Source organism: Brachyhypopomus gauderio, chromosome 2, assembly GCF_052324685.1.
Source record: "Brachyhypopomus gauderio isolate BG-103 chromosome 2, BGAUD_0.2, whole genome shotgun sequence".
NCBI classification, from domain to species: Eukaryota; Metazoa; Chordata; class Actinopteri; order Gymnotiformes; family Hypopomidae; genus Brachyhypopomus; species Brachyhypopomus gauderio.
Genome location: NC_135212.1, coordinates 28477413 through 28499452, shown reverse-complemented (window position 1 = coordinate 28499452; position 22040 = coordinate 28477413). Strand labels below are relative to the sequence as shown.

The following is a 22040-nucleotide window of genomic DNA, read 5'->3' as shown; positions in this document are numbered from 1 at the left end:
CCCCATCACCAGATGCACACTCATCCGTTCACCCCATCACCAGATGCACACTCATCCGCTCACCCCATAACCAGACGCACACATTCATGCTCTCACTCCATCACAACAAAGCACAAGCAAAGATTTTTATCTGAGCTTTAGGGTCAAAGCCAAGCCTTTTTTGAGATGAACCAGGGATGCTAACACAGGGATGCTAACACAGGGATGCTAACACAGGGAAAACAGTCAACTCTGCAGTGTTCCAGCTTTACCTTATGTATTAAAAGAACTGCAATGCGTGAAGGATATTCAGACCTTCAGTGATGAGGCTTCCACACCTGATTTAATCATATGTGCAGTTACACTATGCAATAAAATTCATACTAACACTTCCGACTGACATTCAAGGAAAATTATACACTAAATAAACATTATAGAAATATAGCAGTGAATAACAATTCAATTTTAAAAGCTGTTGTAGTCCTAAAGGTCATATACAAATGCTGATATAAGACATAATATATTAAATATAATATATTATGGCACACTGAGATACTCACATAAACAGACAAACACACATGTTCAGTTATCAGTCCACACACAAGTGGTCTGTTGATTGAGTTTGTGACCATCCTGTGAACAGTCCAGAAAGGGCAACAGTGTCATGTGGGGAGTTTGTGCTCCTTGGTCTCTCACACACACACACACACACACACACACACACACACACACACACACACACACACACACACACACACACACACACACACACACACACACACACACGTGTGTATACCACAGGGAGATGGTGCATGTGCCTGATAATAGAGGGGTGAAGTTCATTACCTGTAGGGGAGTTGCTGTAGTCTCAGCCGCCCAGTGAGCTCCATTAATCACTGAAACTGGCAGAAAAGCATCGGTGACAGCCCCATCCATCTGGGCCGCTCTGCCCCAGACAGACCCATTCACAGCCATTCAGACCTGCTCACACATGGTCAAACGGAGTCAGGCACCGTCCCAGTGAGGCCCGGTCCTGTCAAACAGCACCGCAGAAGGCTCACAGCACCATGGAAACCATTACTCAGAGCTGCATGTGGGCGTGTGCGCACATGCACAGCTACATTGAGGCTAAGGCCTGTAAATATCCTAAAAGGTGTTAATTAGGTGTTAGGTGCTTTAAGATGACTGAAAGAATGTGATGTTAATGTGTCCCATACTGTAGATACTCAGGAATAATCTCCGGGGTCTGTGCATATTTTTCAGCTTGGACCTTCTAAGCCTTTGCATCTAGGAACAATAAATTAGCTTAAGTTTCATTGATTTACAGAACCATGAAGGCTAAGCTGCTATTTATAGATGCATTGATAGTTTATAGGCCTTGAATGTTATATGTGCTTTGCAATGGACACGACTTTCATTCCTTTAGCCACACTAAGGTCAGCTTGCTTTTCCTCAGAGCCCAAGTTCGTAGGGTCCGTGGTGGTCCCAGATAATGATGACCCTGCGGACGACAAAGTCTACTTCTTCTTCACCGAGAGAGTGTCTACGGCACACGGGGGAAACAAGGCCGTGTTCAGCAGGGTGGCGAGAGTGTGCGCAGTATGTATGGAGAACCCTGATGGGACTGACGTCAAACGCACATCCAAAACAACATCTTAATGCTGAAATGATAATGTCTTTGCAGACAAGTACTCTGCTTGAATGAGCTCACCATTCTGCTGTTCAAAATCTGCACAACAGCACCATCTATAGGTCAATAAGCAACACGCACCCTGAGTCATGCTGCTCTTCTCCTATGCTGCCACAGAATGACCAGGGAGGTCAGAGGATGCTGGTGAACAAGTGGACCTCTTTTCTTAAGGCTCGTCTCATATGTTCAGTGGCAGGTCCCAATGGCATCGACACACACTTTGATGAGCTGGGTAAGACATGTCCCTCTGTTCCTCTGTCCCTCTGTCTCTGTCTCTCTGTCCCTCTGTCCCTATACAAAACCTTTCAGTCAGTGATTCTGACTTGAATCATTGACCCTGGGGTCTTTACCACAAACATCCTGATTCCACACCCCGCGACTCTGGAGAAATGACCCGTAGGATATGGCATTTGGGGAGATTCATCATAAGTTGTTCCCCTCCAAGGCAGAGAGCGAGTGGGTAATATTAGATGACATTTCGAAGCAATCACACCCGCTGCTAGCTGCCAGTGCGGAGGGGGGGGGGGGGTGAGCCCCCGGCCTACATGATTGGGTTTAATAAAAAGCAGAACGCAGCATCGCAGGGGTGTGAGGTGTGGTGTGGAGGAACAGTGTGGCCGACCCCGGCCAGGCAGGCAGGAACGGCCCCAGATCCGCCCTAACTCTGCTCCAGCTCCACCCCAGCACTGCCCCAGCTCCACCCCAGCACTGCCCCAGCTCCACCCCAGCACCGCCCCAGCTCCACCCCAGCACTGCCCCAGCTCCACCCCAGCACTGCCCCAGCTCCACCCCAGCACCGCCCCAGCTCCACCCCAGCACTGCCCCAGCTCCACCCCAGCACTGCCCCAGCTCCACCCCAGCACTGCCCCAGCTCCACCCCAGCACCGCCCCAGCTCCACCCCAGCACTGCCCCAGCTCCGCCCCAGCACTGCCCCAGCTCCACCCCAGCACTGCCCCAGCTCCACCCCAGCACCGCCCCAGCTCCACCCCAGCACTGCCCCAGCTCCACCCCAGCACTGCCCCAGCTCCACCCCAGCTCCACCCCAGCACTGCCCCAGCTCCGCCCCAGCACCGCCCCAGCTCCACCCCAGACCAGTCACAGATTAAATCTAATGTTGACATTCATCCATAAGGGCTTTCTAACATTTCAAAGCTCTTTGTTTGAAAGTTTTCCTCAAATGTGTTTGAATACATGTGTTTGAATACATGCGTTTGAATACATGTGTTTGAATGCATGCATGCATTTATTATTGCGTGGGGACCAAATGTATCAGTGATGTCCCCATTTTTAAGTAAATTTTAATTTGTAAAACACCAATGTGTGTGTGTGTGTGTGTGTGTGTGTGTATGTGTAGAGGATGTGTTTGTGCTAACCAAAAAGGATGAGAAGAATCCAGAGATCTTTGGTCTGTTCAGTACAACCAGGTAAGCACAGAACACTGTGTGCTCTGTGTTGCTCTATGTATAGGACTCCCCCTTATTTCGGATCCATGTAAAGATATTGCATCACATTTTGACTCTAGTTTGGTGAAGTAATAGTCAGCTAGCACATGTAGAGCAACGTGAGGTCACACGTCATGTTCTTGTCTTGACCCTGCTGTCCTCTGACCTTTCAGCGCCGTGTTTAAAGGTTATGCTGTGTGTATGTACAACATGGAGGGAATCCGGGCGGCCTTTAATGGGCCCTTTGCCCACCGTGAGGACACGGACCACCACTGGAGCATGTATGAAGGAAAGGTCCCGTACCCCCGCCCCGGATCTGTAAGTCAGAGACAGCTGTCTAAAAGCCACATAATTGCTGGAGGTCACCACCCGTCACATCTATCATGCTGTTCATTAATGTGATAACCTGGACCCCCCACTGCAGATAAATATTCTGTGCAGTGTTCATCACGCTCCAGTTACAGAAATATGAGAGGCTTTTTTTCTGGTGATGCTTGAGGAGTCTGTAGGTTGACGATGCTATTTTCAGGATGACTGCACACCTTCAGATCTTTGTAGCATGTCATCTCTGTTTATATGTTAATTTCCATCACTGGGACAATTAACAGGAAGGATGAAATTGTGATTTTGTAAAACCTGTCTGCTCAGGCATTAGATTCTGTGATTGTGTCTGGTTGCAGAACATTTGCGAGACAGCTGGTTTCATTTAAAGGCTCAGTTATTCATATCAGTTATTCAGGCAGGTATTTGCGATGTAAGCCTCGGTGTACACAGTGTAGTATTCAGCAATAGGTGGAACAATCCCAGTACAATCCACTTTGTAAGTCGCTCTGGATAAGAGCGTCTGCTAAATGCCATAAATGTAAATGTAAATGTACAATCCCAGTACAATCCCAGGAATACTACCAAGTATGATAACAGACAGTATAACAAACAGCTAGAACTGAATGTCTAATTGGTTTCATATAGTTCACAATGTTTTATATAATCTACACGGTCTTACAGGTTGTTGCACATGACAACACATATATTCAAAGTTCTAAACAACTGAGCGTGAGCCCCTGGGCTGGGTTAGCCGTAAAGGTTTTTCTTTTGTGTTCATTAATTCTAGTGAAGTCATTTTTATAATGTCTTTAAATAGTTCACGCCATTTTATTGGTTAGACTATAGATGTTAATTAAAGGGCTCTGTGGCCGCACCAGGAAAAAAGAGTGACCAGAAAGGAGTTTTTGTGAGAGAGGAGATCACTCGGTTCTATGGGGGGGGGGGGGGGGGGGGGGTGGGGGGGGGGGACACGTTACAGAATCCAGTAGACTAACCAGAGGTCACTGGTCCTGAGCCCAAACTGTCCTGTCTCTGTGTGTGTTCCCCCTCCCTCAGTGTGCCAGTAAGGTCAATGGGGCTCACTTCTCCAGCTCTAAGGAGTACCCGGACCAGGTTCTGCGCTTCGTGCACTCCCATCCTCTCCTGTTCCAACCGGTGCAGCCGGTCCATCATCGACCCATTTTCCTGGACACAGATGGAGGACGGCGACTCACTGAGCTGGCTGTGGACAGGGTGGCAGCTGAGGATGGACATTATAACGTCCTGTTCATTGGGACAGGTACAGTCATATGGTCCCCATTGTGTCTAGACAACAGATTTATTCTTTATTTAATAGAGATCTAATGGTCTAGTATTAATTCCCCCACAGACGATTCTGTTGTGCTAAAAGTGATCAGCATCTTCAACAAAGAGACGAACACGGTTGAAGAAGTTCTTCTGGAGGAACTGCAAGTCTTTAAGGTGAATTTCAGCAGTTAATTATTAGATAAGAATTTATGTTAACAGGGGTTAATGCTATATTAAGATTAACTCTAACACATTAACACATAAGCACTTTGAGTTGCATGCACATATGAAATATGCTTTACAAATAAAGATGATGATGATGATGATGATGATGATGATGATTATTATAATTATGAACTTGAAAATAACAAAGCACTTGTTCCTCTTCATTACAGGTTCCTGTACCCATCACAGAAATCATAATTTCAACTAAAAGAGTAAGACACTCGTCCTGTCTCTCTGTCAGATCAGAAAGCACCAAATGAAATATAAAATGGTGCAGAATACTTTTCATCTGCCACTAGATGGCGGTATTGAGCAGATATATTGATTCTCATACCTGCGCTGAAGCTCGTTTGTAGCCTGCTGTCAGATGCAGTGCTGTACCATTAACCCAAGTTTGTTTGCCCTACCATTAGCAACAGCTGTATGTGGGCTCGGAGCTGGGTGTGACTCAGGTCCGCGTGCACCACTGTGGCCTGTATGGCTCTGCCTGTGCGGACTGCTGTCTGGCCAGAGACCCCTACTGTGCCTGGGACGGCCACACCTGCTCCAGATATTACCCAGGTGGCATTCACACCAAAAGGTAACACAGAAACGTGTGCATGCGTGCATGGCGATCACATAAGGGGCAGCTCTGCATGTTGTGCTGAGGTGCTTTACAAAGGGGGGAAGGCAGATGGCAGTTTCAGTGGTGGTGAGCAGAACCAGCATGTGGAGTGAGTGTGGGGTTAGTAGTGTGTGGAGTGATTGTGGGGTCAGTAGTGGGTGGCGTGAGTGTGGGGTCAGTAGTGTGTGGAGTGAGTGTGGGGTCAGAAGTGTGTGGAGTGATTATGGGTCAGTAGTGTGTGTGGAGTGAGTGTGGGGTTAGTAGTGTGTGGAGAGAGTAGGGTCAGTAGTGTGTGGAGTGAGTGTGGGGTCAGTAGTGTGTGGAGTGATTATGGGTTAGTAGTGTGTGTGGAGTGAGTGTGGGGTCAGTAGTGTGTGGGGTTAGTAGTGTGTGGAGTGAGTGTGCGGTCAGTAGTGTGTGGAGTGATTATGGGTCAGTAGTGTGTGTGGAGTGAGTGTGGGGTGAGTAGTGTGTGGAGTGAGTGTGGGGTTAGTAGTGTGTGGAGTAAGTGTGGGGTCAGTAGTGTGTGGAGTGATTATGGGTCAGTAGAATGTGGAGTCAGTGTGGGGTCAGTAGTGTGTGTGGAGTGGGTGTGGGGTCAGTAGTGCGTGGAGTGGGTGTGGGGTCAGTAGTGTGCAGTGATGTCAGTAACTAATCTTACCACTATTTTTCAGTAACGAGTAATATAAGTTACCAGAGGTGTCAATTCCAGGTTCAGAAAGTAAATGTCCTCACCAGGATTCTGCTCAAGCTTGCTAGATTTTCTAATTAGTGCAATCCAGGTAAAATTAGTGGAATCAATCCTGGTGAGGACTTTTACTTTCTGAACCTGGAATTGACACCTCTGCGAGTTACTATTTCCAGTCAGGAGATATATTGTTACTGTTAAAAATGCACTTCCAATAAAGGGAATATTGGAAAAACTAATTTTGCTGCTGAATGTAAAGTAACTAAAGTAACTTGTAATCTAACGTAGTTACTTTTAAAATAAAGTAATATGTAACGTAACTAAGTTACTTTTTAAAGGAGTAATCAGTATTCAGTAATTGGATTACTTTTCAAGGTAACTAAGCCATCACTAGTAGTGTGTGGAGTGGGTGTGGAGTCAGTAGTGTGTAGTGGGTGTGGAGTAAGTAGCGTGTGGGGAGTGCGTGTGGGGTCAGTAGTGTGTAGTGGGTGTGGGGTCAGTAGCGTGTGGGGAGTGAGTGTGGGGTCAGTAGTGTGTAGTGGGTGTGGGGTAAGTAGCGTGTGGGGAGTGCGTGTGGGGTCAGTAGTGTGTAGTGGGTGTGGGGTCAGTAGCGTGTGGGGAGTGAGTGTGGGGTCAGTAGTGTGTAGTGGGTGTGGAGTCAGTAGTGTGTAGTGGGTGTGGGGTCAGTAGAGTGTGGTGGAGTGAGTGTGGGGTCAGTAGTGTGTAGTGGGTGTGGAGTCAGTAGTGTGTAGTGGGTGTGGGGTCAGTAGCGTGTGGGGTCAGTATAGTGTAGTGGGTGTGGGGTCAGTAGTGTGTGTGGAGTGAATGTGGGGTCAGTAGTGTGTAGTGAGTGTGGGGTCAGTAGTGTGTAGTGGGTGTGGAGTCAGTAGTGTGTAGTGGGTGTGGGGTCAGTAGTGTGTGGGGAGTGAGTGTGGGGTCAGTAGTGTGTAGTGGGTGTGGAGTCAGTAGTGTGTAGTGGGTGTGGGGTCAGTAGTGTGTGGGGAGTGAGTGTGTGGTCAGTAGCGTGTGGGGAATGAGTGTGGGGTCAGTAGTGTGTAGTGGGTGTGGAGTCAGTAGTGTGTAGTGGGTGTGGAGCATACCTGTCAAGTGTCCCGTTTTGGCCGGGAAAGTCCCGTATTTTACCATTCTGTCCCGGCGTCATCCCGTATTTTTTATTTTTCCGTATTTTTCCCGTGTTTTCAGTTTTCAATATTTATTTTTTTTAAAGCATTCATGTGCCGCTCCAAACAGAATTCTGTCACTAGAATCGTGAGAACTGCCACCCAGACTACTACAGGTGGCAGTTCTGACGAGGCTAGTGACAGAATTCTGTTTGGAGCTGCACATGAATGCTTTAAAAAATATAAAAATGAAAAGTTATGAAGTACATTTGGAAAGTACATTTGAAGTTCTTTTTAAAAAATTTTTAATTCATTTGTAGTTCAAAACATATTTGGGGTGTTTTTTCTTAACTTTTTGCCATTCCAAAGATGTTTTCGTCTTTCCTACAGCCTCGATTGCAGCTATATGCAAATAACCGATTATGCAAATTAGGCGATGATGTCATATACGGGAAATGTCCCGTATTTTTAAATACAAAACTTGACAGGTATGATGTGGAGTCAGTAGTGTGTAGTGGGTGTGGGGAGTGAGTGTGGAGTCAGTAGTGTGTAGTGGGTGTGGGGTCAGTAGTGTGTGGGGAGTGAGTGTGGGGTCAGTAGTGTGTAGTGGGTGTGGAGTCGCAGAGGTGGGACCAAGTCAGTGTTTTGCAAGTCTCAAGTAAGTCCAAGTCTTTATCCTCAAGTCCCGAGTCAAGTCTCAAGCAAAGACAGTCAACTCAAGTCAAGTCTCGAGTCAAGACAGGCAACCGTCAAGTCAAATCCCAAGTCTGAAACTTGGAATTTCAAGTCCTTTCGAGTCTTTTTTTTACAGGCACCAACGTTTTACGAATGCTACGCTGATGCGTTTCTTTACTCGTTTTGTTGGTGTCCGCCAGCCAAAAGATGACAGATCATTTACATTTTATCTTCTCTTAATTACATAAATGTACTTAAACAAGAATGTTTCGGTACATCATTTTACACGAAAATAGCAAGCTTCATCGTAAGCAAGATGCTGTCATTACGAATGGTTATTCTAAACATTTGGATAAAATGTTTAAATATAGACTAATAAAAGGTTAGTGTTATTTTTTCATTGTTTTCTGTTATTGTGGGGTCACGGTGTACTATTGTTACCTGGAGATTCAGTGGGGTCACATATTCTGATGGCTGCCGTCAGAATTGGTGACCCCAGTTAAAAAGGCTCACCTGTACATCCCATTCATGATTTCTTTGTTGGCTGCAATGGTGAGGGGATGGTAAATCTTGTTTAAGTACATTTATGTAATTAAGAGATGATAAATGTAAATATAAACATCTGTCATATTTGGCTCGTGGACACCAACAAAACGAGTAAAAAAAGTGCATCAGCGTAGTTTACGTAGCATTCGTAAAGCGTTTGTGCCTCTGAACAGAAACTGTGAAATAGCGCCCCCTGTGGTCACAAAACTCGACGGTCACAGAATCTGGTGTATAAATTACACGTTTGGTGTTTATAAATATTAATATGCGTTTTAAAATTTAGATTTGGGGTTAAAAAAATCAAGTCTTTGCAAGTAAACAGGTTCAAGTCCAATTGAAGCCCCAAGTTATTGGTGTAAAAGTCCAAGTCAAGTCTAAGTCTCTGAATATTTTTTCAAGTCAAGTCAAAAGTCTTAATATTAATGACTCGAGTCTGACTCGAGTCCAAGTCATGTGACTCGAGTCCCCACCTCTGGGAGTCAGTATTGTGTAGTGGGTGTGGGGTCAGTAGTGTGTAGTGGGTGTGGAGTCAGTAGTGTGTGGGGAGTGAGTGTGGGGTCAGTAGTGTGTAGTGGGTGTGGAGTCAGTAGTGTGTGGGGAGTGAGTGTGGGGTCAGTAGTCACGCGTCCCTGCTCTCGTCACTGTGCTGTGCCCCATTCATCACCTTCTGTCTCAGTGTCTCTGACCATGTGTGTCCGTTTATGCACATGAGTGTGTGACTCAGTGTGTGACTCAGTGTGTGCGTGTGTGTGGGTATGTGCGTGTGTGTGCGTGCATGCATATGAGTGTGTGAGTCAGTGTGTGCGTGTGTGTGTGCATATGTGTGCGTGCATGCACGTGAGTGTGTGAGTCAGTGTGTGTGTGTGTGTGTGTGTGTGTGTGTGTGTGTGTGTGGTTTGCCCTGCTCATTACACTGAAGGGCTGGTGTTCCAGACTCATGACCATCAGCAGGACTGTTAGTGTTTTATACTGTTAGAGTTTTATGCTGTTAGTGTTTTATGCTCCCACCACCAGTCACGTCCTCACAGCCACATGAGGACATTACTAATAATCACTGCAGTAGTCAGAGCATCACGGTCAGGATGATGACAGCAAAGATTCACCTCTCAACTGATCTCTCTCTCTGATGATAACACGGTGGGGGAGAAACAGTCTTATCTCTCTTTCTGCCTCTCCCTCTGCCACCTTCCTTTTGTCTTTGCTCATCCTCTGTTCCTTCACTGTGCACTCGTCCTTTTTTGCCACACTCTTTCACACTGTGATCGATAATAGTGTTATGACACATGTCAAAAAGGCTGAGCGGAGTTAAGCTGAGGGATGCATTCCTGCTTTTCTTCACTTTTGTCTTCTCTCTCCCTCTCTCACTCATTCTCTCTGCCCCTCTCTCTCTCCCCCTTTCTCTCCCTCTGTCTCCCTCTTTCTCTCTCTCTCTCTCTCTCTCTCTCTCTCTCTCTCTCTCTCTCTCTCTGTGGCTAGGCGTTTCAGACGACAGGATGTCCGTCATGGCAATGCAGTTCAGCAGTGCACTGGACTCCAGATGAATGGTTTGTGGTGGGGGTTGCCTGCCTGATGTGGGAGAACTGAAGCCATATGATCTGGTATTTATAACCTCTGGTTATACAGGTTATCATTCAACAGTTCTCTGCCTGTGTGTGTATGTGTGTGTGTTTGTGTGTGTGTGTGTGCGTGTGTGTGTGTGTTTCAGAGGCTCACAGCATCTCAGACAAACTGGTATATGGAGTTGAGAAGAATAGCACTCTATTGGAGTGTAGACCCAGATCTCTGCAAGCTGTGCTCACTTGGTACATGCTGAAAGGTGCAGACATGGAAGAGGTACGCAATCATGACCAATCATGTCATTGAAATCTGGGGACAAAACAAAAAACATGTTGAGCTGTGCAGAACAAATCAGTATTCAAATGGACTGAATTATTTAATTTGATACAATTTGCACATCACTTAGAGATAAAATTAAAATGTGTCCCAGATTACAGGTTAGACATAAAATAATAGGCATGTTATCCATTTCTGGGAAGATGGATTCCATTTTCATCTGGAAATAAATGAATGACAAACATTTAAGAGCATCCTGATTATCAGGAGCACCGTTTCAAGCTCCATTTTAGCATGACATGCTGTTGCTAGCTGCATTAGGGAAGGTCATCAGCATGGAGCACTGAGCGCCCTAACCCTAACCCCATCCCCTAACCCTAACCCCTAACCCTAATCCCTAACCCTAAGCTATGTCCTTCTGTTGTGTTCAGCTCTGTTTCTTGGACAAGCCCGAACTACTAATGCACTGCACCAATACTAATGAACAGAAGACATTGAGGAAGCATTATCATCATCACAAACTGTGCTGGTGCTTTGTTTGTTCACGCTATGTATTTTCTCCCTCTCTCAGATAAAAGGTGACGAGCACATTATTCAGACGCCGTATGGCCTTTTGTTTCTGACAACAAAGAAGTCTGACGCCGGCGTGTATCTTTGCCAGTCGGCGGAGCATGGCTTCGTGCAGACAGTGGCGCGGGTCACCCTGGAGGTGCTAGAGGAGGAGCGTGTGGAGAACCTGTTCCACCGGGGGGAGTACGGTGAGGGCGAGGCCCAGCTCCGAGCTCCCCTCTGCCCATTCGTCAGCTTGCCCTCAGCCCCTTCCTCCAACAAGGTCTGGTACAGAGACTTCATGCAGCTGATTGGCTACGGTAACATCCACCGAGTGGAGCAGTACTGCGAGAGGGTGTGGTGTGTAGCAGACCGCAAGAAGAAGAAGCTCAAAGGCCTGCCGGCCAAGTGGCGCCGCCCGCAGGGTGGAGAACGCGGTGCGAGAGCTAGAGCCCCCAGACACACGTACACCACCAGGACACCCTGAACTTACTCTATGGAGAAGACCTGCGCTCAAGCATTCAGACCCACTCACAGACATGTCCTTTCAGGTCTCAGTACACACACGTTCAGACCCACTCACAGACATGTCCTTTAAGATCTCAGTACACACACATTCGGACCCACTCACAGACATGCCCTTTAAGATCTCAGTACACACACATTTGGACCCACTCACAGACATGTCTTTTAAGATCTCAGTACTCACACATTCAGACCCACTCACAGACATGTCCTGTAAGATCTCAGTGCTCACACATTCAGACCCAGAACCACTCACAGACATGTCCTTTAAGATCTCAGTACTCACACATTCAGACCCACTCACAGACATGTCCTTTAAGAGCTCAGTACTCACACATTCAGACCCACTCACAGACATGTCCTTTAAGAGCTCAGTACTCACACATTCAGACCCACTCACAGATATGTCCTTTAAGAGCTCAGTCACTTAGGGTTTCCAGACACTCCTCTTTAGCGTCAGTACAGTTTTAATGGTGTTTTTAATGGTGGTTCTCCCATGAAAAGCCTTTTTGTTTCTGAAAAGACTGTGTCTGGAAGCCTGGTTGTTGGTGTTTGGTGTCAAATGTGTTAAATAGTGGAGGCTGTGGAGAAGAAATTATGTACATGTGCAATTTTTGTGCATGGTGGTACAGTTCAGTTATCTTTGACATGGGGAACATTTCAGTCCTCAACACACCGGCGCTGAATTTGCTGATTCGGTAGTGCAGGGTGCTGCTCAGTGGGTGGGGTTGGCTGGCATTCTGAATAAGAGACTCAAAATGCAGCAAAATGACCACAGTGATCCCTTTCACGGTGAATCAGAACAGAGCATGAGATACTTCACGACACACGCTATCAGCCTGGGAGCCACGGAAGAACTTTTCTTTGGTTGACAGCCTGATTTCAGGATTTGAGAACAACCACTTCCTGCTGAACAGAGTGATGCATTACTTCAAAAAGAGCCAACACTGTTCACACTCATGCTCGCAAGGAAGGGGCACGGTCCTGTGCACATTTATTAAGTATTTATCATTTTAATTTTATTATAAATTATTGTACTTGGTGTATGGTAGTGGTTTAGGAGTCCTGTTAGTTTGAACTGGAATTATGTTAGTGTTTGTGTTTAGCATTTCTAGGTGTTTAGATCACTGGGTGTAAATACCATGTTCACAGCACCTTTCCAACAAGCATCAGTTTCCCAGTTAACCACAGAATCCTGTCGACTTCATGCAGAAGCATAGAAAAATCTCCATTCTAATGTAAGTGTATTGTGTGTTATTTGGGGATAGATGCCCAAGTAGTCGCCAGTTTTGACGTAGTCTAATCAATGTCGCAAATTACTGCATAGGACTGTTTGTTTTTTCTAATTGTTTAATGGTTTTCTGATGCTCAGTACAAGCAATAATATTTCATGTCATATTTTCAGACAGTCAGTGATATTAATAACCTTGTATCAGCCGGCATGAATTTTCGAATGACATCTGGATACAGTTTCACTGAAAACACTTGCAGGCATTTGATTACATGTGTGTGATTTCATTCGCTAGGAATAAATGAATATTTGAATTCATCACAGCCTTCACACAGCAGCTTGAAAACAAGGGCAACTAAATGCAGCTGATCTTCACACCATCTAATGTCATTTCATCACTCAGCACCTTTCCTGAGGTGCAGCTAACCGTTACCTCTCTACAGAATGGCTGGGCTGGACTGTATATGCGTGTTTGTGAATCACACACCAAAGTGAGAAGCACTGGCTCCTTGTGTCAGTGTCTCTCATTCTGTGAGCCTTTTGGGGCAGAATTGATCACAAGGGCTAAAACAGAGTGCTGCTATTCTTTTTGGAGACAGTGAACAGTGAAATTTAGGTTTGGGATCTGTGCTCATCTGTAATCTGTAACCATCCTGTACTGTGCATTTTGAAACATTCAAATCTGAATTTGAAATTATCGTGGCAAAGCTAGGTCCTCTATAGCATAGCATAGTACATTGTTTCCTTCCTTTCTCTTCATAACTGACCAAATGTAAAATGAATGCTGATGGATCATAAGGGATTGGAAATTTTCCCATAATTCAAACTGCTCTCCAGTGATGTGCACTGAGGCCATCAGGCCAGCTTTAAAGTGCAGAGAGCCAGCACACACTGTAGGCAGTGGAGAGGCAGTAGACACTATGTGAGCTCGAGAGGGTTTTTACAGGTCAGCAGTTTTACACACTGACGCACGCTGCTTCAACTCATCTGATTCACAGTCTTAAATTGTTTTAATTAAACTAGAATAGTGACCATTTTGCATTCCATTAATATCTCATATTTCACAAGAAAGTATGAACGAGACTTAATTATGGTAGTGCTGAGTGCCAGATGAATTCAAAACCTTGAAATTAAGCTCTGCTAATCTCAAAATATTAAACCTAATATCATTTATTTTATCATGAAACGGTGTCAATGTCTTGTGATTTCACATCATTGTTCCCAGATTATTTTAATCCCTTAGTCCATGTCTGAGATTGATGTCTGCTGATTTTTTTCAGAAAGTTACATGTGGCTCAGCCACAACTTTACATCAAAGTTACATCTTCTGCCCATCACGTGCACTTTGACGGACAATCGAAGTGGCACAGACACCACGTCATTATCATTATAGTCTCAGGGAGTTTCATCCGCTGGGCAGGAGACACAGGTCCATCTCACCAGACAGAGGCTTATGGTACATGAGAGATCAGCTCTGGTCATCTGGAGGGGAGAGTGGCTCTGTAGAAATCGAAAGTGCAGAATGACAAAAGAGCCATCCAGGAGTCTACAGCAGCGTGGGAGAAGCTGATGATGTTCATATCAGGTGACAATCTTGGAACCACCTCCAGCAGACCTTAGATTACTGCAAAGAAGCTGAATGAGATCCATGGGTCTCACTACCATTAGTGCTTGGACACTGATGTAGATTTAATCAGACTCCACGTGGTGAGCGTCCGCACTCAGATTACAATTACTGTTACATTTTCGCTTGACTAGGACTGTGCTCTTCATTTGTACTGGTCTTCTGAGCTGCTAATGTCCAGAATCCAACATCTGATCTATTGTCATAGCAAGTGATAAAAAAAAACATTAACTTGTGTTTTGTGCTTTCAAATTAATAAGTTCAGCTTATTGAATAATACAATCAAAAATGCCTCATCTTAACTGTTCGCACTAGTTCATTAGCAGCTGTTGTTCTGTGGTTTTTACAGAGAACACCCGATTGTAGTACATTAGTGCATATCAATGCTAAGGACAGCCATTGTGCCATGCAACCCTCCTCATTAGTGAAGCTCCAGGACAGAGTGCACCCTGTCTTTCCACAGGCCTTTGGAAAAGTATCGTGTCACCACGCATGTGTTCACTGTTAGAGATGAACAGGTTGTTTGTATAATTGAAGGAGTGGTGCAGACTCCCCAGAACACGCCCCCTACGTGTAATGCAGCACCTTGGCAGCTGAGGGCTGTTTTCAGAACATTCAGCATAATATGATATTGAGACTATTGCATGCATATCCACTCCTGTGATGTCCCTCTCTGGTCACAAATGCGTACTGTTGGGATTGAATAGATCTACAGATCTGCATGTGCTGAGAGGAGAACTTGCATACTATTCTTGTGATTTTATGGATTGACCCACTTCCTGTTCAGTGAACTCCACTGTGTGGTGGCAGTAGGTCTACTGGTAGGTCTACTGTGGTGGTAGTAGATCTACTGCGGGGTGGTAGTAGGTGTACTGGTAGGTCTACTGCTTGGTGGTAGTAGGTCTACTGCGGGGTGGTAGTAGGTGTACTGGTAGGTCTACTGTGGTGGTAGTAGGTCTACTGCGGGGTGGTAGTAGGTGTACTGGTAGGTCTACTGCTTGGTGGTAGTAGGTCTACTGGTCCCAAGTTAATGATAGATCACGCCTCACTCTCAGCAACCAAAAACATTCTGGTGAATTTTCATTTTGGAAGTCCAGTCTTGAATAATTGTACAAAAAAATCTTTATTTCACACTGATTCTAAAACTAACATGTTTAACAAATGCAAATCTTATTTTTTGGTAAGGTCTTGATGTAAAATGTTTATGTATATTTTATACTATTCAAATGTAAGAAAAAGTGGTGACACATACAGCTAACATAAACTAATCCAGTTCTAATGTTAACCATCCTTGACTGTACTGCTAGATGTCTAGATTATACATGTGCTGTATTGGTGCGTTCAGACCTCTGGATGTTTTTTTCTTGCTGGCATCTCAGTGTAGAAGCTTCACGTTCCGGGCAGCAGATGGAAATGTGTTCTGTGCCTGTGTTGGCCACATTAAAATCACAGTACAAATAATGTTGATTACTGTGTATTGTAGAGTTAAGTAATAAAGTAACCCATGCAAGTACATGAACTCGTTTCCAGTACCTAGCCACGCCTTGCACCAATCACCTGAGCAAACTAACACTGCACCAAATTTCAAGGCACAGAATACTTGCATTTACAATATGGAATAACTGACCTGAACTCTATCTGGGTAAGTGTATGTAGTGGTGCAGTAAGCACATGTGCTTTGCTGATCTGGGAGTCATTTGGGGTGAATAATTCCAAAGCACTTCTGCAAAAACATGCAAATAAACTACAGCAAAACACCTTCCCGAAACACTGACCCGTTACTCCCTGTTCGATTTGCAACCCTCTGCCTTGCGGTCGTTCTTAGCTGAGAACAGGCAGATGACAGAGTGATTCTTCTTCCTGGGTCTTTCTCATCTCTCTGAGCTGCTACTGAACTCTGAACTCCAGCCCAAATTGAAAGCATTGTTCCATTGCCAAGTAAGATAAACTACCTGCCTGACTCTCATCTTTCCCTGTAATGTCAACTTTAATACCATAATCAGTAGAATATGATCAGGACCACTACAGAAGGCAGGCAGGGGCTTTAGAGGTTTAGTGGTGTGGAGACCTTTAAACAACCATAATGTTGCAATACTGTAACTGAAATAAATATTTACTGAGCTTGCTATTTGTAAAGTCAGCACTGTGAAATTATGTTGTTGCTCCATATATTTCTAATTGAGATAAACTAATTTGAATACCGTGAGACAGCAACATGTCTCGTTACATTTAGTGGGGTTAAATAGGTAATGAGTGGAATGAGCATTACTCCTGTATTTTTTGATATACAACTACATATTACCACAGTTTATTAAACAGAACAGGCACCTCCATTGTTTTATTGCCTTTCTGCTCATCTTTACCAGTGATTCTAGTAGTCCACTCATTCCATGGTCCCCAGCTCTCATAACATAACCACCAGCAGCCCACCAGAGATCCACTTCTGTCTCATGCTTCCTGAAGCACTGCTGTTTATTTATAACCATCTGATTCAAATGGATCCACAATGGAAAAAAGCCACAGTACAACTTGCTGAAATATCACTTCCTCTTTTTAGTAGTGATGTCTTTCCATCTCCAGATAACCTCTGATCTCTGACCTTTGACTTGCCATGCATCTTGAAGCTTAAAAATCTGCTTGTCCTCTAACATAGTTAGATTTTAAATCTGACACCTGTACTAGATATTTTACAATTTCTACTACAACGTTTCATATATTAAGGTGTTTGCTTGTATTAACTGTGGAAACAATGAGTTTTTGCTCATTTTCTTAAGCTTTTCATTAAGTGGTGTTGTGCGTCTGCTGTGCTTACTAAACCCTTAGTCATATTTATGTTTGTTTAGAGGCAGATGTATAGAATATTAATGCATTTGTTGCTTTAGCACAAGCTTTTCTGGAATTAAGTGCTTTGTGAGGACTGTGTGCAGCACTTTGATGCTGATATTATCACCATATCACGCAACGCACAACATCTCACTGCTCCATATCAAAGTTCATCATCTCACAAATAAGCACTTGCCTTTGACATGAGGACAAAACAAGTGTGGACAATCACAGGTAAACAAGTGTGGACAATCACAGGTAAACAAGTGCACTCTCGCCATTTGCTGGCAGAAAGGGTCCAATTGGGTTCAGAAGAGCTTCTTTTTTCACACTAAAGTTGTGAATCCAAATCTGTCCCTATAGACTCTCTCTGGTAATAAAAAAGTAGTAGTAAACAACCACATACAGCTTAGACACAGAATGCAATGTTTTTTGCATTGGGATATGATGTATGTGTGGTACAGAAATGGATTACATGATGTATGTGTGGTACAGAACTGGATTACATTCAGGCACTTTTTCTGTCTACAGAAATGATGAATGAATAGTATTGATTCCTTTTAAGTGTTTTAATAATTCAACCTATGGTTGCCCATATAGGCTTACTATGTGTATAATAGTCATTGCAATATGTGTTAATTAGCAAAATAATAAACATCAGTCACACATTAATATAGCTAAAACTTGGCCATGTTAATATAGCTAAAACCTGTTCATATTAATATAGCTAAAAGTGATGTTGTTTGCTAAAGGCTCTTAGAGGGTCTGTGTTCCCTCTAGATTACAAATCGATGGCCACGTTGCATTGCAGCTCAGTGTGCCGACCAGTAAGGTCAGCGTCTGAGGGCCAAACGTGACTGCAAGTTGCATCTCTCTACACAAGATCAATGAAGAACATTCATATATATCAGATCTTGCAGGGAGGGTTGACTTGGGCATCATGTAAATGTAGCACACCCTTCCAGGGTCTGCAGTGTAAGTGAGGGACTTGAAGGTTATTTTAAACCACATGCAGTTGTCTGTACTATACAAACCCTGATGTGCCCAAGTTTATATTTTTGAGTAGTGAAATGAATTTTGCTTTTGTTTTGTTATATATACACACGTGTCTTATGTAATCAGGTTGGTTTTCCTAATCACTATGATCTTATGTAATGGAGTCAATTTAAATGTTATGAAATATTTGCTCCTCAAATTATATAGATACAGATATAAATTAACACACCAATTTAACACGGAAGGAAAAAAGCTACATTCATTTTTATTAATAAAATTTTTGAAACCTGGTGGCTTCCATGTTTTCCTAATATTCACATCCCTTACTTTTGATTTTTACATGATCTCCTTGGCTCACTGAAGTCATTATCCGAAGATTACACTGTAAAACCTGATGGCCAATGAGTGTACTGAGGCTGTACCTGTCTAAACCTTCGCTGTGTGAGTTCTGAGGTTCATTTGACTCGCTGTTTGGGGATCAGAAGGTCATGATGCCATCATGATTCTATACCTCAGAACACGATTCTATACAGCAGCCATCAGCACACCCCAGAACACACTCCGGGGGCTATTTCAGTCCGCCTATTGCTTCAGGGAGTGCTGCTTGTGAAGCACTGAGGTAAGAGTAATACACACCAGTCTCACAAGTTCTCTTACAGCTGGTGTGAGCACAGGCAGGAGCCAATGAGGGTCAAGAGTGCAGAAAGGAGAAACTAACACGAGGAAGAAGCTGAGGGTGATCTGTAGTGCTTTGATCATCATTCACCTCAACATGATATAAACTTAATACAAACACTAAACAAACATATCTTAATTATTCAATGATTATTCTAGCTGCATTTATAAAATATGAGTTTAGGTTTTAGTAGCTGATTTAAAAGTTCCTGTGATATGATGGATTATAATCCACACACCACCTTTTTGTAAAGTGCACATCAGAGAAGTGGACCTGTCCATGCAGCTGAGGAGGTGTGTGTACTCACACTTTGTGTGGACTTCACTGTGTTTAGTTGTTTAGTTCAACAACGTAAACTCCTTGTCTTACACACATTTGTTATGTAATCCTGACCTTTGCACTGTAATGACTCAACATCTGTTCCTAAAGGCTTTGAACACACAATATCTGCATTAAGCAAATACACACTGATGAGGGAATTACATTCAAAATAAACCACAATTGTCTTTATGAAAAAGCCATATTGACCTTTGTTTGTTCCTCTGGTCAGCATATCCCAAGTCACAAGAGTTGAGTTTAGACTGGTAAACAGTCCTGCTACCATCGTTGACATACCAGCCATCTGGTGAGTTTGGGTGCTCAAACTTTAATTTGTATGTCTCGGATATCAGGGATGCTAGCGATGGAAAGTGCACTGGCAAGCTCCCTATGACATAAAGGCGCGGAGGTTTGTGACGGATATTGCAGGTGTCCCGTTACTTGTGCTCCGACCAACTGTCATGCATGCATTGTATGAGAAGATGTGGTTTTGTTCCAGAGCGATATCGACCTTTGAACTGTGCCTCAAGTGGGCAAAGCGAAGAGCACGCACACGCACATCAAACCTGCATCCTGCCAAAGTAGATGCCAGATTCTGCCAATCTTCATGATTACTTTTGCTGGCAACCCCCAAAGGCTCCAGGTCTTCAGACACGTTCCCGTCTCACAAAGCCACATCTGCACACATCCGTCAGCCTCACTGAGTTAAATATTCTGATATTGTTAGGTAAACTGTGTCCTGACGCAGGGCACTGTGAGCACAGATCCCGCAAGGCAGCACGACGCTCAGAGCAACAGCTGCGTGGTCGTGGTCTCTCATGAATATTTGAGTGGGGACTGGATCTGTTAGTGTTATGCTGGAGTACTGTAACAGTGCTAACTTTACACCCCCGTGAGCACACGCGGCCAGTGAAGGTGATATTGAAGCATAACTTTTCTCCTGCTCATGAAACGCATCCGTGAAAGTGATGCTCTTCCTCACAGTGCACTCCTACGTTTGGGGGGGCACGCCACTTCAGTCTGGTCAGGCCAAAGACAATCAACATGCGGCGTGACTCAGGAAACTAGCGGTCAAGCAAACCCATAAAATCAAAGTGTGCAGATGAATTAATTATGGTTTCCCAACAATTTTCAGAGCTGGGGTGACCAAATGCATGACTTGTTAAAGAAATGTATTTCTCTCATTTTCTTAGATTTATAGTTCAAGCCTTAAAATTAATCTCAAACAGAATCAAAAATAGAAATATTAAAAACTGCAGGGTATTCGCTTGTTCTGAGCTCTGAGTCTACGATCACAACAAACTCACAGTTTACTTCACTTATGAATCTATTTTTATGGTTCAAATTTCCTTGCTATACCAGCCTTCACAGCTAAATGTCATCATTCTACTTATGAATAGGCACAGCCAATTTTAATTATGGATTTCAAAATCAATTGGCCATGGTTCACTCTCATATCACAAAAATAATAATACCATGGAGAGTCTGATTCACACAGTAATAACATTTGCAGAGTGACTCACTCTAAGTCTAATCCCAAAAATAGAAATGTCTGATATCTCACTGCACGGGTTTCTATCTCTGAATGTCAAATGAACAGAAAATGTTAAATTAAGGGCCAATATAGTTTTTGAAGGGACATAAAGGAAACAAAGCAAAAACATTAATCAGGTAAACCCTTAGTTTACTGTAAAAAAATGTCTTCATCAGTCTTGATGTTGTGTTTCCTATGAACCCATTTTCATTTTAAGTATTAACACTCAACATTGATAGTCAAAACTCCTTAGGTTTCAGGTCCATCTTATTTTACACCTCTTCAATTATACAGACCTCCAGACCTCAGTGTCTAGACTCACTATTGCATTACTGCTTCAAGGGCGATGTGTGAAGAGAGAAAACAGCCTGTATGTCAGCATGATATTTATACCTCGGCAGAAAGATGATATAAGACCAACCTCTCAAACAATGGGTTATTCTGGGGGAAACTCTTTTCCTGAAGATTAGTGTTCAAGGACTCTTAAGATGAAGGCTCAATTACATACAAATATGTAATGCAAATTAATTAATAGTATTTTTAACCTTAAGACAAAATGGCCAATGAAAGGCCATGGGTGATTTTATTTGTGATGATGGGAGAGGTTGAACCGAGGGCACCTCATGGTCACCAGTGACACTAATGGCCACAATTTGTCTGTCCAATATGAGCAACATTTCATAAAAGTCGTGTATCAGTTTTCACTCTTGAATGCAGAGTGTTACAGACACTGCTGCTGGTTGAACTAGAACTGGTGTCAGTCTTTATGATTTTTAGCCTTCAAATAAGTAACAGTAGTAATAGTGATGACCCTCCCCCCTCATAGCCATTGTACGCTACCATGTGTCTTAAGCTCATAATCTTCTGCTGCTTCTGCTCTCCTCATCCCTCTCTCTCTCATTCTCAGCCATCCTCTGTTCTTTCTCTCCCTACTTACTACGCATCACTACAGATTTTCTGACTGTCACTGATTGGTCTGTGAGTGCAGGAGATTAGGGGGCGGAGCCTTCTGTGCCAGAGGGCAAGACTGAACGAAGCAAGGAGAGGGAGAGAGAAAGATAGATAGAGGGGGGAGGGAGAGAGAGAAGGAGAGAGGGAGTGAGAGAAAGAGAGAGATAGAGCGGGAGGGAGAGAGAGACACAGAGAGAGGGAGATAGAGAGAGGGGAGAGAGAGACACACACAGGGAGATAGAGAGAGAGACAGGGAGGGAGGGAGAGAGAGAGCAAGAGATAGAGAAAGGGGAGGGAGAGAGAGTGAGAGAGAGAGCTACTGTCTCTTTAAGAGTATTTTTAGGCAAGCTGTTAGCAGTGGTCAGTGGTGGGGAAAATCATTGTTAGCGCTAGCAGAG

At 44.0% G+C, this 22040-nt stretch overlaps 1 protein-coding gene across 1 annotated transcript in view; it reads left to right on the top strand.

The window, feature by feature from the left end:
- sema3e (sema domain, immunoglobulin domain (Ig), short basic domain, secreted, (semaphorin) 3E) overlaps window positions 1-15857 on the top strand; it is a 37982-nt gene extending 22125 nt beyond the window's left edge. The window contains exons 7-17 of the mRNA XM_076993385.1: window positions 1436-1578; window positions 1787-1901; window positions 3025-3094; window positions 3286-3430; window positions 4493-4715; window positions 4806-4897; window positions 5119-5160; window positions 5362-5528; window positions 10059-10126; window positions 10288-10415; window positions 10987-15857. Coding sequence (XP_076849500.1) covers window positions 1436-1578; window positions 1787-1901; window positions 3025-3094; window positions 3286-3430; window positions 4493-4715; window positions 4806-4897; window positions 5119-5160; window positions 5362-5528; window positions 10059-10126; window positions 10288-10415; window positions 10987-11451 — 1658 coding nt within the window. The 3' untranslated portion in view covers window positions 11452-15857. The remainder of the gene's footprint in view (window positions 1-1435; window positions 1579-1786; window positions 1902-3024; window positions 3095-3285; window positions 3431-4492; window positions 4716-4805; window positions 4898-5118; window positions 5161-5361; window positions 5529-10058; window positions 10127-10287; window positions 10416-10986) is intronic.
- The last annotated feature ends 6183 nt before the right edge of the window (window positions 15858-22040 follow it).